Source organism: Schistocerca americana, chromosome 3, assembly GCF_021461395.2.
Source record: "Schistocerca americana isolate TAMUIC-IGC-003095 chromosome 3, iqSchAmer2.1, whole genome shotgun sequence".
NCBI lineage: Eukaryota > Metazoa > Arthropoda > Insecta > Orthoptera > Acrididae > Schistocerca > Schistocerca americana.
In genome coordinates, this window is record NC_060121.1 from 858,692,437 (window position 1) to 858,711,774 (window position 19,338).

Sequence of the window (19,338 nt, forward strand, 5' to 3'; positions counted from 1 at the left end):
CGTACCGTTTTTCCTTAAGTTTAACAAATGGTTCAAATGGCTCTGAGCACTATGGGACTTAACATCTATGGTCATCAGTCCACTAGAACTACTTAAACCTAACTAACCTAAGGACATCACACAACACCCAGTCATCACGAGGCAGAGAAAATCCCTGACCCCGCCGGGAATCGAGCCCGGGAACCCGGGTAAGTTTAACAAACACAAACGTTACATACAGGGTGTTACAAAGAGGCACGGCCAAACTTTCAGGAAACATTCCTCACACACAAAGAAAGAAAATATGTTATGTGGACATGTGTCCGGAAACGCTTAATTTCCATGTTAGAGCACATTTTTGTTTCGTCAGTATGTACTGTACTTCCTCGATTCACCGCCAGTTGGCCCAATTGAAAGAAGGTAATGTTGACTTCGGTGCTTGTGTTGACATGCGACTCATTGGTATACAGTACTACCATCAAGCACATCAGTACGTAGCATCAACAGGTTAGTGTTCACCACGAACGTGGTTTTGCAGTCAGTGCAATGTTTACAAATGCGGAGTTGGCAGATGCCCATTTGATGTATGGGTTAGCACGGGGCAATAGCCGTGGCGCGGTACGTTTGTATCGAGACAGATTTCCAGAACGAACGTGTCCCGACAGGAAGGTATTCGAAGCAATTGATCGGCGTCGTAGGGAGCACGGAACATTCCAGCCTATGACTCGCGACTGGGGAAGACCTAGAACGACGAGGACACCTGCAATGGACGAGGCAATTCTTCGTGCAGTTGACGATAACTCTAATGTCAGCGTCAGAGAAGTAGCTGCTGTACTAGGTAACGTTGACCACGACACTGTATGGAGAGTGCTACGGGAGAACCAGTTGTTTCCGTACCATTTACAGCGTGTGCAGGCACTATCAGCAGTTGACTGGCCTCCACAGGTACACTTCTGCGAATGGTTCATCCAACAATGTGTCAATCCTCATTTCAGGGCAAATGCTCTCTTTACGGATGAGGCTTCATTCGAACGTGATCAAATTGTAAATTTTCACAATCAACATGTGTGGGCTGAGGAGAATCCGCACGCAATTGTGCAATCACGTCATCAACACAGATTTTCTGTGAACGTTTGGGCAGGCATTGTTGGTGATGTCTTGATTGGGCCCCATGTTCTTCCACCTACGCTCATTGGAGCACGTTATCATGATTTCATACGGGATACCCTACCTGTGATGCTAGAACATGTGCCTTTACAAGTACGACACAACATGTGGATCATGCACGATGGAGCTCCTGCACATTTCAGTCGAAGTGTTCGTACGCTTCTCAACCACAGATTCGGTGACCGATGGATTGGTAGGGGCGGACCAATTCTATGGCCTCCACACTCTCCTGACCTCAACCCTCTTGACTTTCATTCATGGGGGCATTTGAAAGCTCTTGTCTACGCAACCCCGGCACCAAATGTAGAGACTCTTCGTGCTCGTATTGTGGACGGCTGTAATACAATATGCCATTCTCCAGGGCTGCATCAAGCGCATCAGGGATTCCATGCGACGGAGGGTGGATGCATGTATCCTCGCTAACGGAGGACATTTGGAACATTTCCAGTAACAAAGTGTTTGAAGTCACGCTGGTACGTTCTGTTGCTGTGCGTTTCCATTTCATGATTAATGTGATTTGAAGAGAAGTAATAAAATGAGCTCTAACATGGAAAGTAAGCGTTTCCAGGCACATGTCCACATAACATATTTTCTTCCTTTGTGTGTGAGGAATGTTTCCTGAAAGTTTGGCCGTACCTTTTTTTTTTAACACCCTGTATAACAGAGGCATTAGTCGTTAATATTCTCCTTCACAATTAACAATATCCCGCCAACGCTGGGATTACTTTTCGATTCCGTGACTGTAGAAATCACGTGTTTTAAGGCAAAGGACTCGTCGAGCCATGTTCTGAGCGCAACTTCATTGAAGTTTCTTAGATAGAGAGCGGAAAAGGTGAGCCAGCCGCTGTTGTCGAGTGGTTCTAGGCGCTTCAGTCCAGAATCGCTCTGCTGCTATGGTCGCAGGATCGAATCCTGCCTCGGGCATGGATGTGTGTGATGTCCTTAGGTTAGTTAGGTTTAAGTAGTTCTATGTTCTAGGGAACTGATGACCTCAGATTTTAAGTCCCATAGTGCTTAGAGTCATTTGAACCATTTGAAAAGGTGAAAATCGGAGAGTGCAGGATCAGGTGAATAACGTGGGTGGGGAATGATTACGCCAACCCAACTCCTGTATAGCGCATTCTGTCAGCCTAGCAGAATGTGGACGGCTGTTATCGTGGAGTAGCATCGTTTCACTCAGTCTTCCTGGTCGTTGGTCTTGGGTTGCGTTTGCAAGACGTCTTAGTTGTTGACAACAAACGCCAGCAGCGATGTTTGCACCTCGGCGAAGCAATTCGTAGCATAGCACACCGCCGCTGTTCAACCTGATGCATAACCGTACCTTTTGTGCACGAGCATATGTTTTTGTGTCGGGAGTTGCTGCTTTGTTTGCGCTCAACCATTCCTTTCTTCTCCTTATGTTAGCATAAATACACTACTTCTCGTCACCAGTAACGATACAGGATATGAATGGTTGGTGTTGTTTACGAGCAAACAGACATGCATGTATGATCACCCTCTGCGTTTTATGATATTGTCTTAGAGAAGGCGGTACGCATATGGCCGATTTCTTAACCTTTCTCATTGCATGCAAAAGTCGCAGAATGGTGGAATGAGCATGATTCATCACATTTGCCAGCTTAGAGTACTCTGACGTGGATCGTTGTGGATTAAAGCGTTAAAACGATCTTCATCAAACCCCGAAGGTATTCCTTAACGTCGAGAGTCACTAATGTCAAAACTGTGATCATTAACATAAAAAAACATTTTCTTGCTGTGGTCTGTCCAATGTCATTGTCACCACACATGGCGCAAATGTTTGCGGCTGCCTCCACTGCTGTCATCCATGTACTGAACTCAAACGGAAGAATGTGTTGGAAATGTTCAAATTTTTGAACTTGGCACTCCATTTTCTAGCACACACGGCTCCACTCACTCTTTGCGAACAATAAAATGACGATATGTAAATTCAAATAGCAACAGTGAACTACAAATGAAATGTGGCAATCGATAAATAAACCCGTAGAAACCGGAATACCAATGTAATATATGTTCTGACCTACCTTGGGAGAATTACATATAGCAAGAAATCTTATCATAACTGGCGGCCACTTTTCACATAGGATCCTATAATTAACAGGGAAATTAAAAATAAATTCTACTAATGGATCAACGAGGATTAAATAAAATAAGGGTCAATGAATCTGACCTTTGGAACTATTGTTAGACGTGGCAGTACGAAACCTTTTACTAGTAATCTACAAAAATCTAATAATTATCCGGACGAATTACTCAGTACTGAAACTGTGGTATAAAAAATAAAATAAATGTGTGTGAAATTTTATGGGACTTAACTGCTAAGGTCATCAGTCCCTAAGCTTACACACTACTTAACCTAAATTATCCTAAGGACAAAGACACACACCAATGCCCGAGGGAGGACTAGAACCTCCGCCGGAACCAGCCGCACAGTCAATGACTGCAGCGCCATAGACCGCTCGGCTAATCCTGCGCGGCGAAATTGTGGTCAGGGCAGCCATAATTAAACATTTTGAAATAAAACGGTGCTTCGTCTTAATTGGTTACGTGAAATAGGAATTTTCTTTCCTTTTTCCTCTCGTGAGTTGGTACACAAATGAACATGTAGCTTTGATAAACTATAACGTGTACTGAAATCCGCCGTAGTTTAATTAAGAGTACGTAAAATATAATGATATTAGCCTGCAGTGATCAGGGAATTCATCTAGATAGGAAACCATAATGTAGGGCCGGAATTAAAAGCCATTTCCTGCAGTAACAGTTCGACGTTGAAGCGAGTGTCTCGTAGCTCGGTACGAGTTCTGTTTTCAGCAACTTTTCAGTTGCGACAGGCTAGCCGATAGTCCCCACACAAATAACGCTGCGCCATTCCAACTACTGCAATACGATATTTCTCGCGCGAAAATGTGTAAAACTAACGATGCTCGTCAATGGTAAAATCACATTTTTGTCATCCGCTGTTGCAGCCCTTTTTAATAATTTTAAAGCTATCAGTATGCTAACATTTTTAACAAACTCCGTTACACACAGCTTCCGTCTCCAATAAAAATTCATGAGCCTGTGGTAGGAAGTCCGTATCTCCGAGTCACACACGTATCGTTCATTTCCAGAAAGCAAATAATGGACAATAATCTCGTTTCGTTCGCAAAATAACTCTTGTGGAAATTAAAAATTCCCTTTATATTTATTCCCGCGGAATCACAAACACGTGACGCGGCGCTGATTCCGGGCGCACAAAACGAGGTTTTGTCGCTTCGCATAGCGTCGGTGTGACGTCACCAATCGGCGGCCGCGCTGACGGGAAATGTGTGTGTTGTTTAAGACCGCTTAACCGTGTAACAGCAGCCCAAGTCTTCGGATTCGGAAAAATTGTATCCAGTGGTGTTTATTCCCCGATAAAGGGCGGATTTTCTGTTAGCTGCAACATTACAATAACCGCGCATATCTTAAGTAAATATGCATACAGCAGTCCAGTGAAGCCACACGAATAAAATATCGCCATGCAGTCATCCCATGAAACATTAACAAGACAATGTTACCAATGAACAGGTAAAATAAACTTTCCGAGCACGCTATAATTACGCAACTGAGGGAGGTGTGGGTAGGATGCAGCGTCCCGTATTCCGGAGAACAGCTCTCAAAGCCCATCCTGAAGTCCAGATTTTGGTTTTCCGAGATTTCCTAAACCCCTAAGGAGAATGCTGGGGTTGTTCCTTTCAGTTTCCTACCCCATCCTTCCCGAATCGTCTCCTGGACATTAAAACCCTCATCTTCCTAAGGCTGGCTAAGAAAACTCTTTCAGTGATGACAAATTTATCCACAAAAACAACAGATGGAAAATATAATCATCATTTCCTAGACATACTAGAAAGTATAGGGACAAACAGTTCAACAGAAAAACCACAACGGAATGTTGAAAAAGTGAGTCTCATAAAATTCAATCATATGAATATATCACCAAGTTATCCTTCCGAAATTAAGGAAATTATACGTTCTCTCAAAAATAAAAGCTCGTCTGGTTTGGATGGTGTTTCCAGTAGATTACTAAAGACTTGTTCCAATGTAATAAGCCCAGTCTTATCTGAAATATGTAATGCATCACTAACTTAAGACAGTTTTTCCAGACAGACTAAAATATCCCGTTGTCAGAAACCTACTTAACAAAGGTGATAGGAAAGATGTCAGTAACTACCGTCCCGTTTCACCGCTAAAACAGTTTCCCAAAATTTTTGACATGGTGAGTTCTCTGGAATAGTAACTCACCTTAGCAACGATAATATGCTCAGCAAGTCACTGTTTGAGTTTCTGAGGAATTTCTGTACTGATAATGACAATAACATGTTCACTCACCAAATTTTATAAGCATTAAAGAGTAAAATATCACTGGCTGGTTTTTTCGGTGACCTATCTAAGGCACTGGATTGTGTGACTCACAGTATTCCCCAAGATAAATTGAACTTTTATGGGATTGAAGAATTATCCAGTGTACAATGACGTAACATAACGCAGAAGGTTGTGCTTAGTAATGCAAGCAATATAATCTCGGGATGTAATTATGATTGGGGAGAAATCACGTCTGGGGATCCCCAAGGCAAAATTTTAGATCCACTATTGTTTCCAGTAGAGTACTAAAGACTTGTTCCAATGTAATAAGCCCAGTCTTATCTGAAATATGTAATGCATCACTAACTTAAGACAGTTTTTCCAGATAGACTAAAATATCCCGTTGTCAGAAACCTACTTAACAAAGGTGATAGGAAAGATGTCAGTAACTACCGTCCCGTTTCACCGCTAAAACAGTTTCCCAAAATTTTTGACATGGTGAGTTCTCTGGAATAGTAACTCACCTTAGCAACGATACTATGCTCAGCAAGTCACAGTTTGGGTTTCTAAGGAATTGCTGTACTGTTAATGACAATAACATGTTCACTCACCAAATTTTATAAGCATTAAAGAGTAAAATATCACTAGCTGGTTTTTTCGGTGACCTATCTAAGGCACTGGACTGTGTGACTCACAGTATTCCCCAAGATAAATTGAACTTTTATGGGATTGAAGAATTATCCAGTGTACAATGACGTAACATAGCGCAGAAGGTTGTGCTTGGTAATGCAAGCAATATAATCTCGGGATGTAATTATGATTGGGGAGAAATCACGTCTGGGGATCCCCAAGGCAAAATTTTAGGTCCACTATTGTTATTGATACATGTAAGCGTTCTTCTGTCTGAAATGCAGGGAACAGAATTAGCTCCTTTTGTTGATAACACGACATTAGTTTTGTAATCAATGCAAGAAAAAGAAGAAATGCTAAACAGTATTGTTAAAAGTGTCATCGACTGGTTTTCTGCGGATGGCCTCACTTTCAATTTTAAACAGACACAGTTCATTCAGTTCTGCACGATAAATAAGTGTAACACAAGGTGAGGAGGTAAGCAATACGGTGGGAACTTTAGAATTATTAGGTGTCCATAGTGATTAGAATTTAACTGGGAAAGTAGACTTTGGAACTTCTTAAACAACTTAGTTCAGTCACATCTGTGCTCAGAATCAATGCATGTCCTGGGGATATTGTTTTATTCAATAATGCCATATGGAATAATATTATAGAGTAACATATCTTTAATATTAAGTGCTCTTCATTCCTTAAAAAAGGTGTTGCACAGATAATACGTGGTTCTCATCCACGATCGCCTTGTAGAAATAGGTTTAAGGAGTTGGGCATTCTGATTACTGCTTCACAGTATATTTATTCCCTCATGGAGTTTATTGTAAATGTCCATTACAGTTCAAAAGGAACAATTATGTACACAATTAAAGCACTCCACATTAAGCTTGTGTTTGGCACAAAAAGTGGTACACAAAACTGGAACTAAAGTTTTTTATCAGTTACTCAGTAATATAAAATGTCTGACAGACAGGAAAGTAAAATTTGAAATCAAACTGAAGAATTTTCTTCTTAACAACTCCCTCTACTCCATAGAAGATTTTCCACAATTGCAACGTATATAAGGTGTGGGTAGGAATTACTAACACACACTTTTATATATAAAAATAATCAAAAACTTATAAATGCTCAGCATGTAGCCACATTTACTAATTAATCTGCGATGTGAATGTAAAATTTCTCGTTCCGTACGATTTATCGTGCAAAACAATGCAAGGGACATGAAACTAGGTAACTAACTAGCCGATGTGGGAAATGGTGCTTATTAAGCTTTAGTGATATCCAGCCGTCATCTGATGTCTTAATCTACCTGTCTCAATATGATATGCTAGACAGTGCGAACGGCCTTGCGATAGCTGTCAATTGACATCGAAAGTAAGAAGTGTGAAGTCCTCTATACTTGTGCTAAAAGTAATGTATTAAATTTCTGTTACAAGATGAATAACACAAATTTAAAGTTTATCGATTCATCTAGGCGCTATAACTACGAACAACTTAAATTGAATCCATCACACAGAAAATGTCATCGGGATGGCAGCCAAAGACTGTCTTCTGTGTAAAGAACACTCACAATTAGGAGATGCTACAAATACCAAAGAGACTGCCCACACTACGCTTATCTTTCCTTTTCTGAAGTATTGCCGCGCGGTATGGAATCCTTGCCAGATAGGAATGACATCATAAAAATGGCATCGCAAAAGCGCCACAGAAAATGGCACCTCGTTTTGTGTCGTCACGAAGTAGGTGAGTCATTCTCACAGATATTAGCGACTTGGGATGGCAAAGAATAAAAAAGGCGTTTCTCGTTGCGGCGGAATCTTTTCACAAAACATCAACCACAATCTATCTCCGCATAATGTGAAAATATTTTGTTGACTTCCATTTACATATTGATAAATAATCATCGCAATGAGAGAAAGAGAACTCAGAACTTGCACGGAAAGAGTAAAATGTCAATTTTTCCCTTGTTTTATACGAGAGTGAAACGGCCTAAAATAAGACTTGAAGTGGTCGTGTGAGTCCTCTGCTAAGCGCTTCGATGTGAATTTAAGAGTGCTGACATAAATACAGATGTAAACACTGAAACGTCCCCTTTGAACAATTATACATGACTGTGCTTAAACTGACACACAATATTTTTAGCGCAACGCAATCAGACTTTCAAAAATCCCTACAAAAGAATGGCCCTGACTAACATTAACCTATACGTTTCACAAATCACTTACCTCACAAAAATCTTCGTTACTCGAACTACTGCAATACAGCGAGCGCCACTGCTGCCAGCTAAATAAAAGATTCAAACTATTGAAGGCACTAACTACTGATAGGCACGGTTAGTAAAAGAAAGATTTTGATAGAGAACAATCAATGTATTTACCTTAATATTGTTCAAAGGTTATATTATATATCAGTTCATGACATCCAGTCTTACAAATGTACTGTCTCTGATGGACACACGTCCAGATCATCCGCTCTCAAAAATCTGCCATCTCACTTCCCACATCCACCACGGCTGGCGGCTCACCTCCAACTGCACAACGCTGTGCGCTGTTAACATCCAGCTGCCCAACACTACAATGACAGACAACAATGCAAACTAGCCACAGACTGCACACAGCACAGCCAGTGGCTTTCATACAGAGCGCTACGTGGCGTTACCAATAAGAAAACCTAAACAACCTACTTACATAGCCCCCATGTTCCCCACAAATATTTTACAAATTGTTTTGGGCACTGGCCAATTCATATTTGTTAAAAAAATTTTCACAATTACAATAACAAAGAAATCAAATGAACACACTTAGTGATAAAATGTTGGTCAAAAGCTAAAATTTTCTCACAGTCCATAAAGACAGTCCTGATCGTTCATCACAGTAAAATAGCAGTGTTTTTCTTAAAGTCTGAGCAGTAAAAGAAAATGCACACAGCAGTAGTGGATTTCCATGAAGTCTAGAAGAAGTAGTGTTGTCCTTCCAACGGAAAGACAGTGTTGACTCTTGACATGCAGACAGGTAATGGGCCACAACAGAGCAAACCCACAGCAGAGTCAGTCGAAGTTTTGAAGAATATTGGTAGGTAGGTCATCACAGAGGAGACCCATTGTAGTCCTAGTAGAGATTATGGTATTGGTGGGTCACCAGAGGTGCAGATGCACTGCATTCCTTGTAGAAATAATTATACTGGTGGGTCATCAAAGGTGCAGACCCACTGTAGTCCTTGTAGAGATGGCTAGCAGCCATCTGTTGTAACTGTGCAGGTGCACAATCACCATCGAAGAGTCTTGCGGACAATATAGCAAGTCCATAAACCAACGCTTGTGCACTCAGAAAGTTTTTGGAATTGTCCTTAGAACCAGCAATGCTGTTAATCAGTCCCTTGCTGAAGTATTAACACATGTGCAAACACTAACAGTCCCTACTTCTCATCTATTGTGCATATACTATGACAACAGAAACAGTGTGCAGTGAAATGTAACTTACAGGTTACTTAATTTGATGAACTGGTGTCAATTACAATTTTATAACATAAGAATACAATAAGAAAGGTACAATATACATCATTAAAGAACATAACACTACATATAACATTTGTAATAATAGGGGCTTTACAAAAGAATAGAAATAAACATATACATCAGTGTTACAGGAATTATGACATAAGTAAATATATAAAATAATGATAACAGTTTTCGAAACATTAATTTCACATATGAGCATTGAAACAGAACAGAATTAAAATGTCTATAAACATCTTTACAAAGTAAATAACATATTATTAATGTAAATTATATTTGAGGATAACAGTATTCCTGATTATAGTGAATGTAGCTTAGTACTAGAATAATTCTACCACATAAATCTTAGTAGCTAAACACATAAAGACAGAAAAAACACAAATACACAAGAGTACACAAACACATAGCGGAATAACACAGGAGGAAAGGACAGGGTTTGTTTTCAATGTAACATTTGGTACTGCAGTCCAACCCAAAACTTCATTCCATAGATCTTTCGTCTTATTTCAACATTTGTTTCCATCAAAAAAAATCCTCTCCAAGCATGCTTTCTGTATTTATATGTTCACATATTTCTTACCTCATTATTTATTTTCCATTATCTTACCTCATCATTTATTTCTAAGAAAATCCTACCTAAACCTGTTGTCCCTAAACCCTACTATTTTTATTCATATGCTCTTTCAAAATACTTTTTTGTCCAAACCATTTTCTTATAGCTTCTCAATGCATTTCTTCCAATTCATCGCAACTCGTTCTCTTATATAGCCTACCTCTTAAGCTAACTTAAATCTACTGAGCTCAGATGCTAAACTAAGGGACGAGGCAATGCAGCAGCACAAAACCATTAACACAAACAGCAATGACAAAAAATGCAAATTGGCAAAACAAGCAGCAATATATATAAATTACCAAAGCAAATGCAACATTACAACTAATATAAGGCAAAGTGCAGCAAACAAGAAAAATAAATCAGTAGTAAAACTGGCTTAACAGAGTAATACAAAGTGAAATTTAGTAGCACTATGCCTGGCAAACAGCAGCAGCAAATGCAATAACTAATATCTAAACATGACAAGGCTCACAAGCAGAAAAAATAGTACAGTAAAGATGGCCATGTCTAATACCTGTGTCACATCTTAACCCTAGAGTAATGCTTTACGATAGTTTACTCTAGCAGACAAGTTATCAAATCGTTAAAAAATTATTTTTGCAATTCCTGTGAAGGGAAATGTCTAGTTGTGCTCTCTTTTTTTTTTTTTTTTTTTTTTGAGAAAGTAGATCATAACATTATTGTTTACTGGGTCTGTAGACAGAAAACGAGTGATTGTTAGTGTCAAGTTCCGTCGAAAATTCCGAACTGTTGTCTAACAGGAGGTAAAGCCGGTTAATTTCTTCGTCATGGTTTGAGAGCCAATCTTCAAATTTCAAAGCTATTGACTTACCTTCTTTCTCTAAACTTATTTCAGCATCGTGTAAGTTTAAGATTGCTTTGTATTCATTCAAAAAGTCTACTCCCAAGTACTGCCGTAAATTTTACGTCATTTACTGTAATGTGAATCACAGGATATGCTATGATGTTACGTTTTACTTCGTGTTCCTGGAGTAAGATGTCCCTAATGTCTTCCATTTTTACGTAATTACTAGCTACGGCAGCTGCGTTGTCAGTTTCATAAGTACGTTTTATGGCTGCCAGCGGTATGAGTCATAGCCTATTGTCTCTTTGATGGCACGCGTCGTTATTGGGATTTGGAGACCTAACTTCTACATTTAATTCACCTTGTCGAGAGGGCCCTGCCCTGTTTGAATCCCGCCAGTTCTGATGCAATTCAGGTCTGTGGTTACGATCATATTGTCTGTCGTCATGTCGGTAGATTCCATAGTTTCTTTCTTGTCGGTCACGTGGTGTAGAATTTCTCCCTGAATCGTAACTGCGCGCTGGACCGTTGCGTCTATTCTGTCTCCCTTGATAATAATTATTTTGGTTCCCATTTTGTCTGTTTCTCTGATTGTCTCTGTGATAGTCACTACCATGGAGAGGTGATCTTTCCCTGTAATTATTACTACTATGCCAACGGTTGTCATACGGGTGGTGTCTGTTTTGGTCACGATTTGTGTTGTGAGAATAGCCTTGTCGTGTCCAGATATTATTTCTTTCATCGCGGAATTGCGATGGATGTAACCTGTAATTGTTATGTTCCTGTTTTCGCGTTCCGCGATTGTCAGTGTCAATTTCTAATTCTTGTAAGAGTCCCTGAAAAGCTTCAATGTCGTCTTTGCAACGTCCTGCCAAAATAATATGTCGTAACTGTTCAGGTAATTTTATTAAGCAAATGCGGATGAGTTCTGAGGGGCTGTTTGGGTTTAACAGGTACTGATTCTTGTGCGACATGTCTTCAAAATATTTCACAAGACTGGAAAATTCAGATTGTTCGAAATGTTTCATCATTATGATGCTATGTTTTAATCGGTCTTGTGTAGCTTGAGACCAATATGCTGAGAGGAAGGCATGACAAAATTCTCCTTCACTGTGACAATCGTGAGTGACCGATCGCATTCACTCAGCTGGTTCATTCTCTAAGTAGCCACACATAAATTCTAATTTGTGCTCTAATAACCAGTAGGGAGGAAAACAATGAGAGAATTGATGGAGCCACGCTTGTGGATGAATGTCGTTGCCAGAATTCTTAAATGTTTTGAATTTACGTGTAGTAATGAACAGCTTATAGTCAAAATTATCGTGTCGGCGAGTAGCATATAGGTCATTGTTACGTCGTGTCGGCGGTTCCATCTCAAAATTCGGTGCACCTTGCCAATTTCTTTCATAATTTCCGAAATTCCCTGTGTTATTATTTTGTGGCTTTTCCGTATTTCTAAGTCCCTCTTCTCGTGTTGGAGCGCGAGTGTCCTCTGAAATATGTAATTTTTGTATTACTTGCGCCAACTGATCTTGTACTTCCCGGATTTCTCTTTTGTGTTGCGTATTAATTTGATTCTTATTTTGTTTGAATTTCTTAATTTGTTCATACTCTTCTGTGTCAATGATGGCTACAGGTCTTGTGTCAGTCAGATCATCATCTACCTTTGCAGATAAGTTAGTGAACTGATTCGATAGTTCGGCTACTTTCTCCGATAGTGTACTTATTTCCTCAGTGTGTTTTTCTGAACCAAGTTTCAGAGTGTCCATTTGTGTTGAAATCGTATCTACTGTGTCCTTTAAGTTTCCTGAGTTTTTGCAAGTTGCGTAACCGAATCGGTAGATGCAACTGAGTCAATTTTAGCCTGCAAGGTCTCATGATTTTCATGAACAATAGTTTGCAGTTCTTTTATGGCTGCTTTGTGATTCTGTAATGTATTTTCATGCCGCAAAAAAACAGGTTGGAAATGCTCACAAATTTGTGTTTCTACGTCATTACAGACTTTTTGACATTTCGATTCTATTTTATGTAACTCAGTAGTTAAATCTTCATGTGTTTGTTCAAGCGTATGTTCCACTGAGTCTAACTTTTGAAGCTTTTGTTTCATTGCGTCTAACTGTTGCTGTGTTTGTCTCTGGTGTTGTTCCATTGTGTCTAACTTTTGAAGATTTTGTCCCATTGTGTCTAACTTTTGTAGCCTTTGTCCCATTTGTTGCATTAACTGTAATAACAATGCACTGGTGTCTGACACATGTTCCTCAGTGCTTTTCGGCAGTGAAGTTGCACCGGCAACATTCACATTTTGACAAGCAGAAAATGTGTCTTGACTTATTTGAGAAAACGGTGAGGACCCAAAACCTGAATCTGTATTTGCAAGATTGTGTCCTGTCATTCCCGATCTCTGAGGCGGGCGGTTGCCGACCGATCGATCGATAATGCTTCCCTGTTCACTAATTGTTTCACTGTCTACACCATTGTTTGCCACCCGCTCCATTTCCCTATGCACAATTACCAAATTACTATGTTGAACATTAGTTAATTCATTACACGGTGGCTCTAACACACTGCTTTCGTTTTCACTCTCATTTCTCAGTTTACTTCGGAGCCTATTATTACGTTCTTCACACGCCATAATTGTCACAATATTTCACACAATAACACAGAAAAGCACAATTTGAAGAGCAAAAATAAAAAAAACATTAACATAGCACTGAAAATAATATCTAGTTAATCGCAAGCGCAGCTGCGAAATACTTGGTGCATATCTACATGCATTCCACAACTGTTTTACTTTACAACAATGAAAGACTGCAACTACAAAGGAGATTCTTTCTACAATTACGCGGTAGTAATAAACAAAAGCTACACTAATTACACAAACTACAAGAAAAAATGAGAAGATTCCAGTGAGGTATCCTCGGCTAAGGGTCGACATATGAAACGTCCCCTTTGAACAATTACACATGACAGTGCTTAAACTGACGCACAATATTTTTAGCGCAACGCAATCTGACTTTCAAAAATTCCTACAAAAGAATGGCCCAGACTAACATTAACCTATACGTTTCACAAATCACTTACCTCGCAAAAATCTTCGTTACTCGAACTACTGCAATACAGCGAGGGCCACTACTGCCAGCTAAATAAAAGATTCAAACTACTGAAGGAACTAACTACTGATAGGCACAGTGAGCAAAAGAAAGATTTTGATAGAGAACAAACAATTTATTTACCTAAATATTGTTCAAAGGTTATATTATATATCAGTTCATGACATCCAGTCTTACAAATGTACTGTCTCTGATGGACACACGACCAGATCATCCGCTCTTAAAAATCCGCCATCTCACTTCCCACATCCACCACTGCTGGCGGCTCACCTCCAACTGCACAACGCTACGCGCTGTTAACATCCAGCTGGCCAACACTACAGTGGCAGACAACAATGCAAACTAGCCACAGACTGCACACAGCACAGCCAGTGGTTTTCATACAGAGCGCTACGTGGCGTTACCAATAAGAAAACCTAAACAGTCTACTTACAACACCTTAAACAGCAGAGCTTATCTTTCCTCACATTCGCAAAAGACGGTTCGCGTAAGAGGGCGTTTTCTACACAAACACGTTGTGAGTGAGTCACCTAACTCGAGAAACTGAGATATTTCCAAATTTTCCAGGGATATCGCTCTCTTTTTTCGCAGTGGTTTTAAATAACAAGTTTAGTAATTAAAGTTGCACGGCACTGTTAAGCCCTGATCGTCTTTCCTAATCTCCTTGTAGAACAACACCACAAGGACTGTCGAATATCTTGTAAACATCCGGCAAACAGCCGTTTGTAATTTAAACCACGGCATTGACACTAAATCTGCTGATGACAAACAATACGGCTAGACATTTCCTCCCTCAGAGTCGGGCGCCGCGGTACAAACGTACCGTACTCACCGATTTCGCCTACGGAGACTGGTTAAGTCTGCACTGGTTAAGCCTGCACTTTCAGTAAAAGTTGGTCAGGTGAAAGATGTTGTTAACAACTCGCTTTCTGCAAGTCTGTGCGTAGTGTAACGAATAAATGGATTCGAGAGTCGATGTGTGTTGGGTTGGAGTTGGGTTGTTTGGGGGAGGAGACCAGACAGCGAGGTCATCGGTCTCATCAGATTAGGGGAGGATGGGGAAGGATGTCGGCCGTGCCCTTTCAAAGTAACCATCCCGCCCTTTGCCTGGAGCGATTTAGGGAAATCACGGAAAACCTAAATCACGATGGCCGGACGAGGGATTGAACCGTCGTCCTCCCGAATGCGAATGCAGTGTGCTAACCACTGCGCCACCTCGCTCGGTAATTGTGTGTTGTGAGAATAAGATCAGTTTGAGCCTCCTTACAATAGTTAGTAATGTAACATATTCAGTGCAGCATTCCGTACGAAATTTAGGAGTGAATACATTCAAAATTTTGATGCATCCTTTTGTTGCTAGAGCAAGCTGAATCCCACACCAACTCTAATTATATGTCGCTATCTTCGGCAATACGAACCACCAATGTAAGGTACGTACCAGGGTGGCGTAGCGGTTTGCGCATCTGCCTAGTGAACAGGAGACCCGGGTACAAATTTTCATCCGTGGCTTCAGTCTGCATGTATACATCACAGACGTTTCAGAATTGAAACGGTTTCTGGAATCATATAGTTTCATTTGCTTAAAAAGTTAGTTGAGAGACTTAAATCTTGGAGCGCCTCACGAAAGGGCTCCAAGAGAAGCAGAAATGTTACCAGAGACGTGTCACATACAGCAGTCCTTTCGAAGAAATATTGTTTCCAGTCAAACAAGTTTTCTTTGGTTTTTACGTATTACCACCTCTAACTACATACAGATTATGTAGTAAGAATAGCTATTGGAGTGACATATAGTCATCCGATACTTTAAGTAGTATAAATTATTCTAGAGTCAAATACAATTACTCCTTTGTTCTATTTTTAGTTCTAAACCTAACTTCTTTTATTATCGATTTCCTTTTAGCATAAGCACGAAATACGGGATGTTTTTCTGTGTATGCGATGTAGAACAATAACGAAACATCTCGGTTGCTTTAGAGCGAACAGCAATAATGTGCGTGTAGTAAATACATCGATCCGCTTCTCAGGAAAGTCGTTACTATGTTATTAACGTACATCTGTTGACTCATACCGAGTGGAAGATAGACGTCAGACTGACAGACAACTTCGCACATCGACAAGAAATGAACATGATATTCCACTGTATAATAGACACCTGTAGACTATATAATCATAACACTACAGATCACATTCTTTTTTTAATTTAACTGTATGTGCCTAATACGAACCCTACCAACATTAAATACGACTTCCAAAAAATGCGAAACCTTATCCACTTTGAGTCTGCATTGAAGGTAATCTCTTCTACGTTGTTAGGCCACGTTATTTTTCTCCTCAATTTCTTCTACACAATCGACGATTCGACCCTTTCTGTGGCATCTTCTTCAGGATCTTCTAATGTTAACGGTTATTTGAACAACAGAAGTTCCTGAAGATTCCAGCAGAGGTGTGGGAACTTCGATCATTTAGAAGACACTGAAGAGAAATGTAATTCTGTCTGGAAACCTAGAAGAGTCTATCGCCTAAGCTGTTTGTAGTAATACACAAATACGTCTTCACCGCCGGCAGATCCACAACTGCAGCAGTGCCCGATAACCTCTAACTGATACATTTATATGTGTTTCATCTATGGAAATAGAAACCTACATTGATGCTCATGACACAATGGCAATGATGTTTTTAAATTTTATGTAGATTTGTGTTTTAGTTATATTCATTCTGTAATGTTGGAATCGTCCTATAATAGCGAAATTAAGCAGTTTGTTTGACATTTTAGTGAAGATATGCCTTTGGCATACCTTATAACCACATTGCAGAACAGTAAAAAGGTAGGCTCCTATTCTTACTTGCTATAGTGTGGTACCCTTTATTCATATTTTAACCTTTGCAATAAATGTGTTAGCAAAACTCTCTACATGATTCACTACTAAACATTTTATAGAGATATTAATGCTAAAGCTCCGACGTACTGTCATGTACCGAGTGGTTATAATTAAACTGTCCTTATTTAACACGTTATTCAGAGAAAGTAATTACTGCACGATTGCCAAACTTGGTAACAATGAGGTCCAGAGTATGGAGTGCATGATTTCCACTCGTCACAGCGCCACCGTCCAGTTCCAACTGTGGCCACCAGGTGCCGTTATCAGTCATCGTGATTCACAGTCTCACACACCTAATCAGTGGCAATGCACTTGTTGACGTGTCAGCATGAGCATGGACAAAAGGAGCAGCGCATTACTGGTGAAGCTGTCTTATCAAAACAACAGTAATGCTGCAGCTGCACTTCCAGAATATCGCCGGCTGAAAAGATTACTATAGGGTCCTCTTTCTCCACCTGCTGTGCGGAGCATGATGAAGAAGTTCGAATGAACTGGAGAACTGGCCGTTGCTCCGGAAAGAGGCCGACTACCGGTTGAACCACAGGTGGTTGATGATATCGCCGTTGATATGGCAGACAACGCTGCACGTTAGGCAGTGCACGTGCTGTGTCACGACAGTTGAACATCCCGTTGTCCACTGTACAGAAGGTGCTTAGAACCATTCTCAAATGGTATATGTAGAAGATCCATATTGTACAGCAGCTCGCACCACAGGACGCACAACGACGTGTTGCCCTCGCTCTCCACTTTCACCCAAGGACTGAAGTTGACGAGGGCTGGCTCTGGACCATCCTATGGACAGATGAAGCTAATTTTTCTCTGACGAGTGAGGTGAACACACAGAATTGGCGAAAGGGAGGGGGTCTTCACCTCCAGTCACTGTGCATGAAGTTCCCTTGTATGTTGAACGTGTCACCGTATGGTGTGGCTTCACGGCTACGTTCATCATTGGCCCATTCTTTTTTGACACGTTGACGCTGAAGGACCAAAGATGTCCAGTGTACCTGGCCAGCATTTCTGCCATATACTCCGCCAGCGTGTCATACCCGACCTACAGGAGAGAGACGCATTGAACTCAACAATTTTTGTGCGAGATGGGACGCCACCGCACATCGCTTGTGAAGTTCACCTGCTTCTCCGAAACACATTTTGAAACGATCGAATTATCATTCGATCGATTCCAAATTCTTGGTCGGCACGAACACGTGATCTCACTCCCTGTGAATTCTGGTTGTGTGGCTACCTGAAGGACGGGGTTTACCAGGGGAACATTCACACTTGTGCTGATCTGAAGCGCAACATATGAAGAGAGGTAGTCAGCATATCTACTGAAATGCTTCGTTCTGCTGTGCAGAATCCAATCCTGCGCTTTCAGACTCTTCTTCAGACTGATGGGCGCCGTATTGAGCCTCTTTTGTAGGAGTAATGGAACCGGTATGTAATGGTATGATGTATGGCAGCAGTACATTAAAGGTATTTCAGTTGAAATGATTCTTTCATTATTTGTCTTCTCCATGTCCTTGACATTAATGCTAACAAGTCTGGGACATATACGGTAATTAGCTTCCACGTTATAACGTGTTAAATAGGGAAAGTCTTTATTAAAACCACCCGATATACTCGCGGCGCTTACAGTGAATTCTCAGTCGTACCGAGCCACGAGCTGGCGCCATTCCTATAGCAAACATCTTCCTTATTTTGGGTACCATGTTATATTTATTTACGTATGTTTTTCATGTACCACTGTAAATAATTAGACGATAGAGAATAATGAATGGTTTTGTTCTTATTTATTCTACTTTTTATCTGAAAATAGGCTAATTCACCCGAAACTCGTAATTATAGCTAAATAAAAGAAAAACGTAATGTAGAATGTGTTTTTTTTTTCATAAAATTATAAAACAACTATGCTGTTCTCCCCGCGAAACAATGCTGCCTTAGTGTGCACATTTAGATACCTTGTTATTATGCTTGTATCTTCTGTACTATTGTTTATATTTTTCCTTGCGTATATAACTTCTTCATGTTAACCTCTACTGACGACGTGACTTCTTGTCGGCAGGTGAGGGCGGCGCTGTATTCGACGGCTCGGTCCAGACGCCACTGGTTCGAGCAAATCCCGGAGAGGAGCTAATGTGAGTAAACCACTGTAGAACAGCAGAACCTGTACAGCGCTTCTTGTGTAAATACCGGGGTAGTCCAATCGCAACGGTAATAAAGACAACAAAAAACTTTGCGTTAGTACAGACTGAACAGATGCCATGTACTATTTGGGTGATAGTGAGCCTTAATACCGCAGTAACCGA

At 40.4% G+C, this 19,338-nt stretch overlaps 1 protein-coding gene across 1 annotated transcript in view; it reads left to right on the top strand.

The window, feature by feature from the left end:
- The window catches only part of LOC124606854 (delta-sarcoglycan), a 450,590-nt gene that overhangs the window by 370,035 nt on the left and 61,217 nt on the right, over nt 1-19,338 (top strand). The window contains exon 6 of the mRNA XM_047138933.1: nt 19,095-19,167. Within this exon, the coding sequence (XP_046994889.1) occupies nt 19,095-19,167 (73 nt within the window). The remainder of the gene's footprint in view (nt 1-19,094; nt 19,168-19,338) is intronic.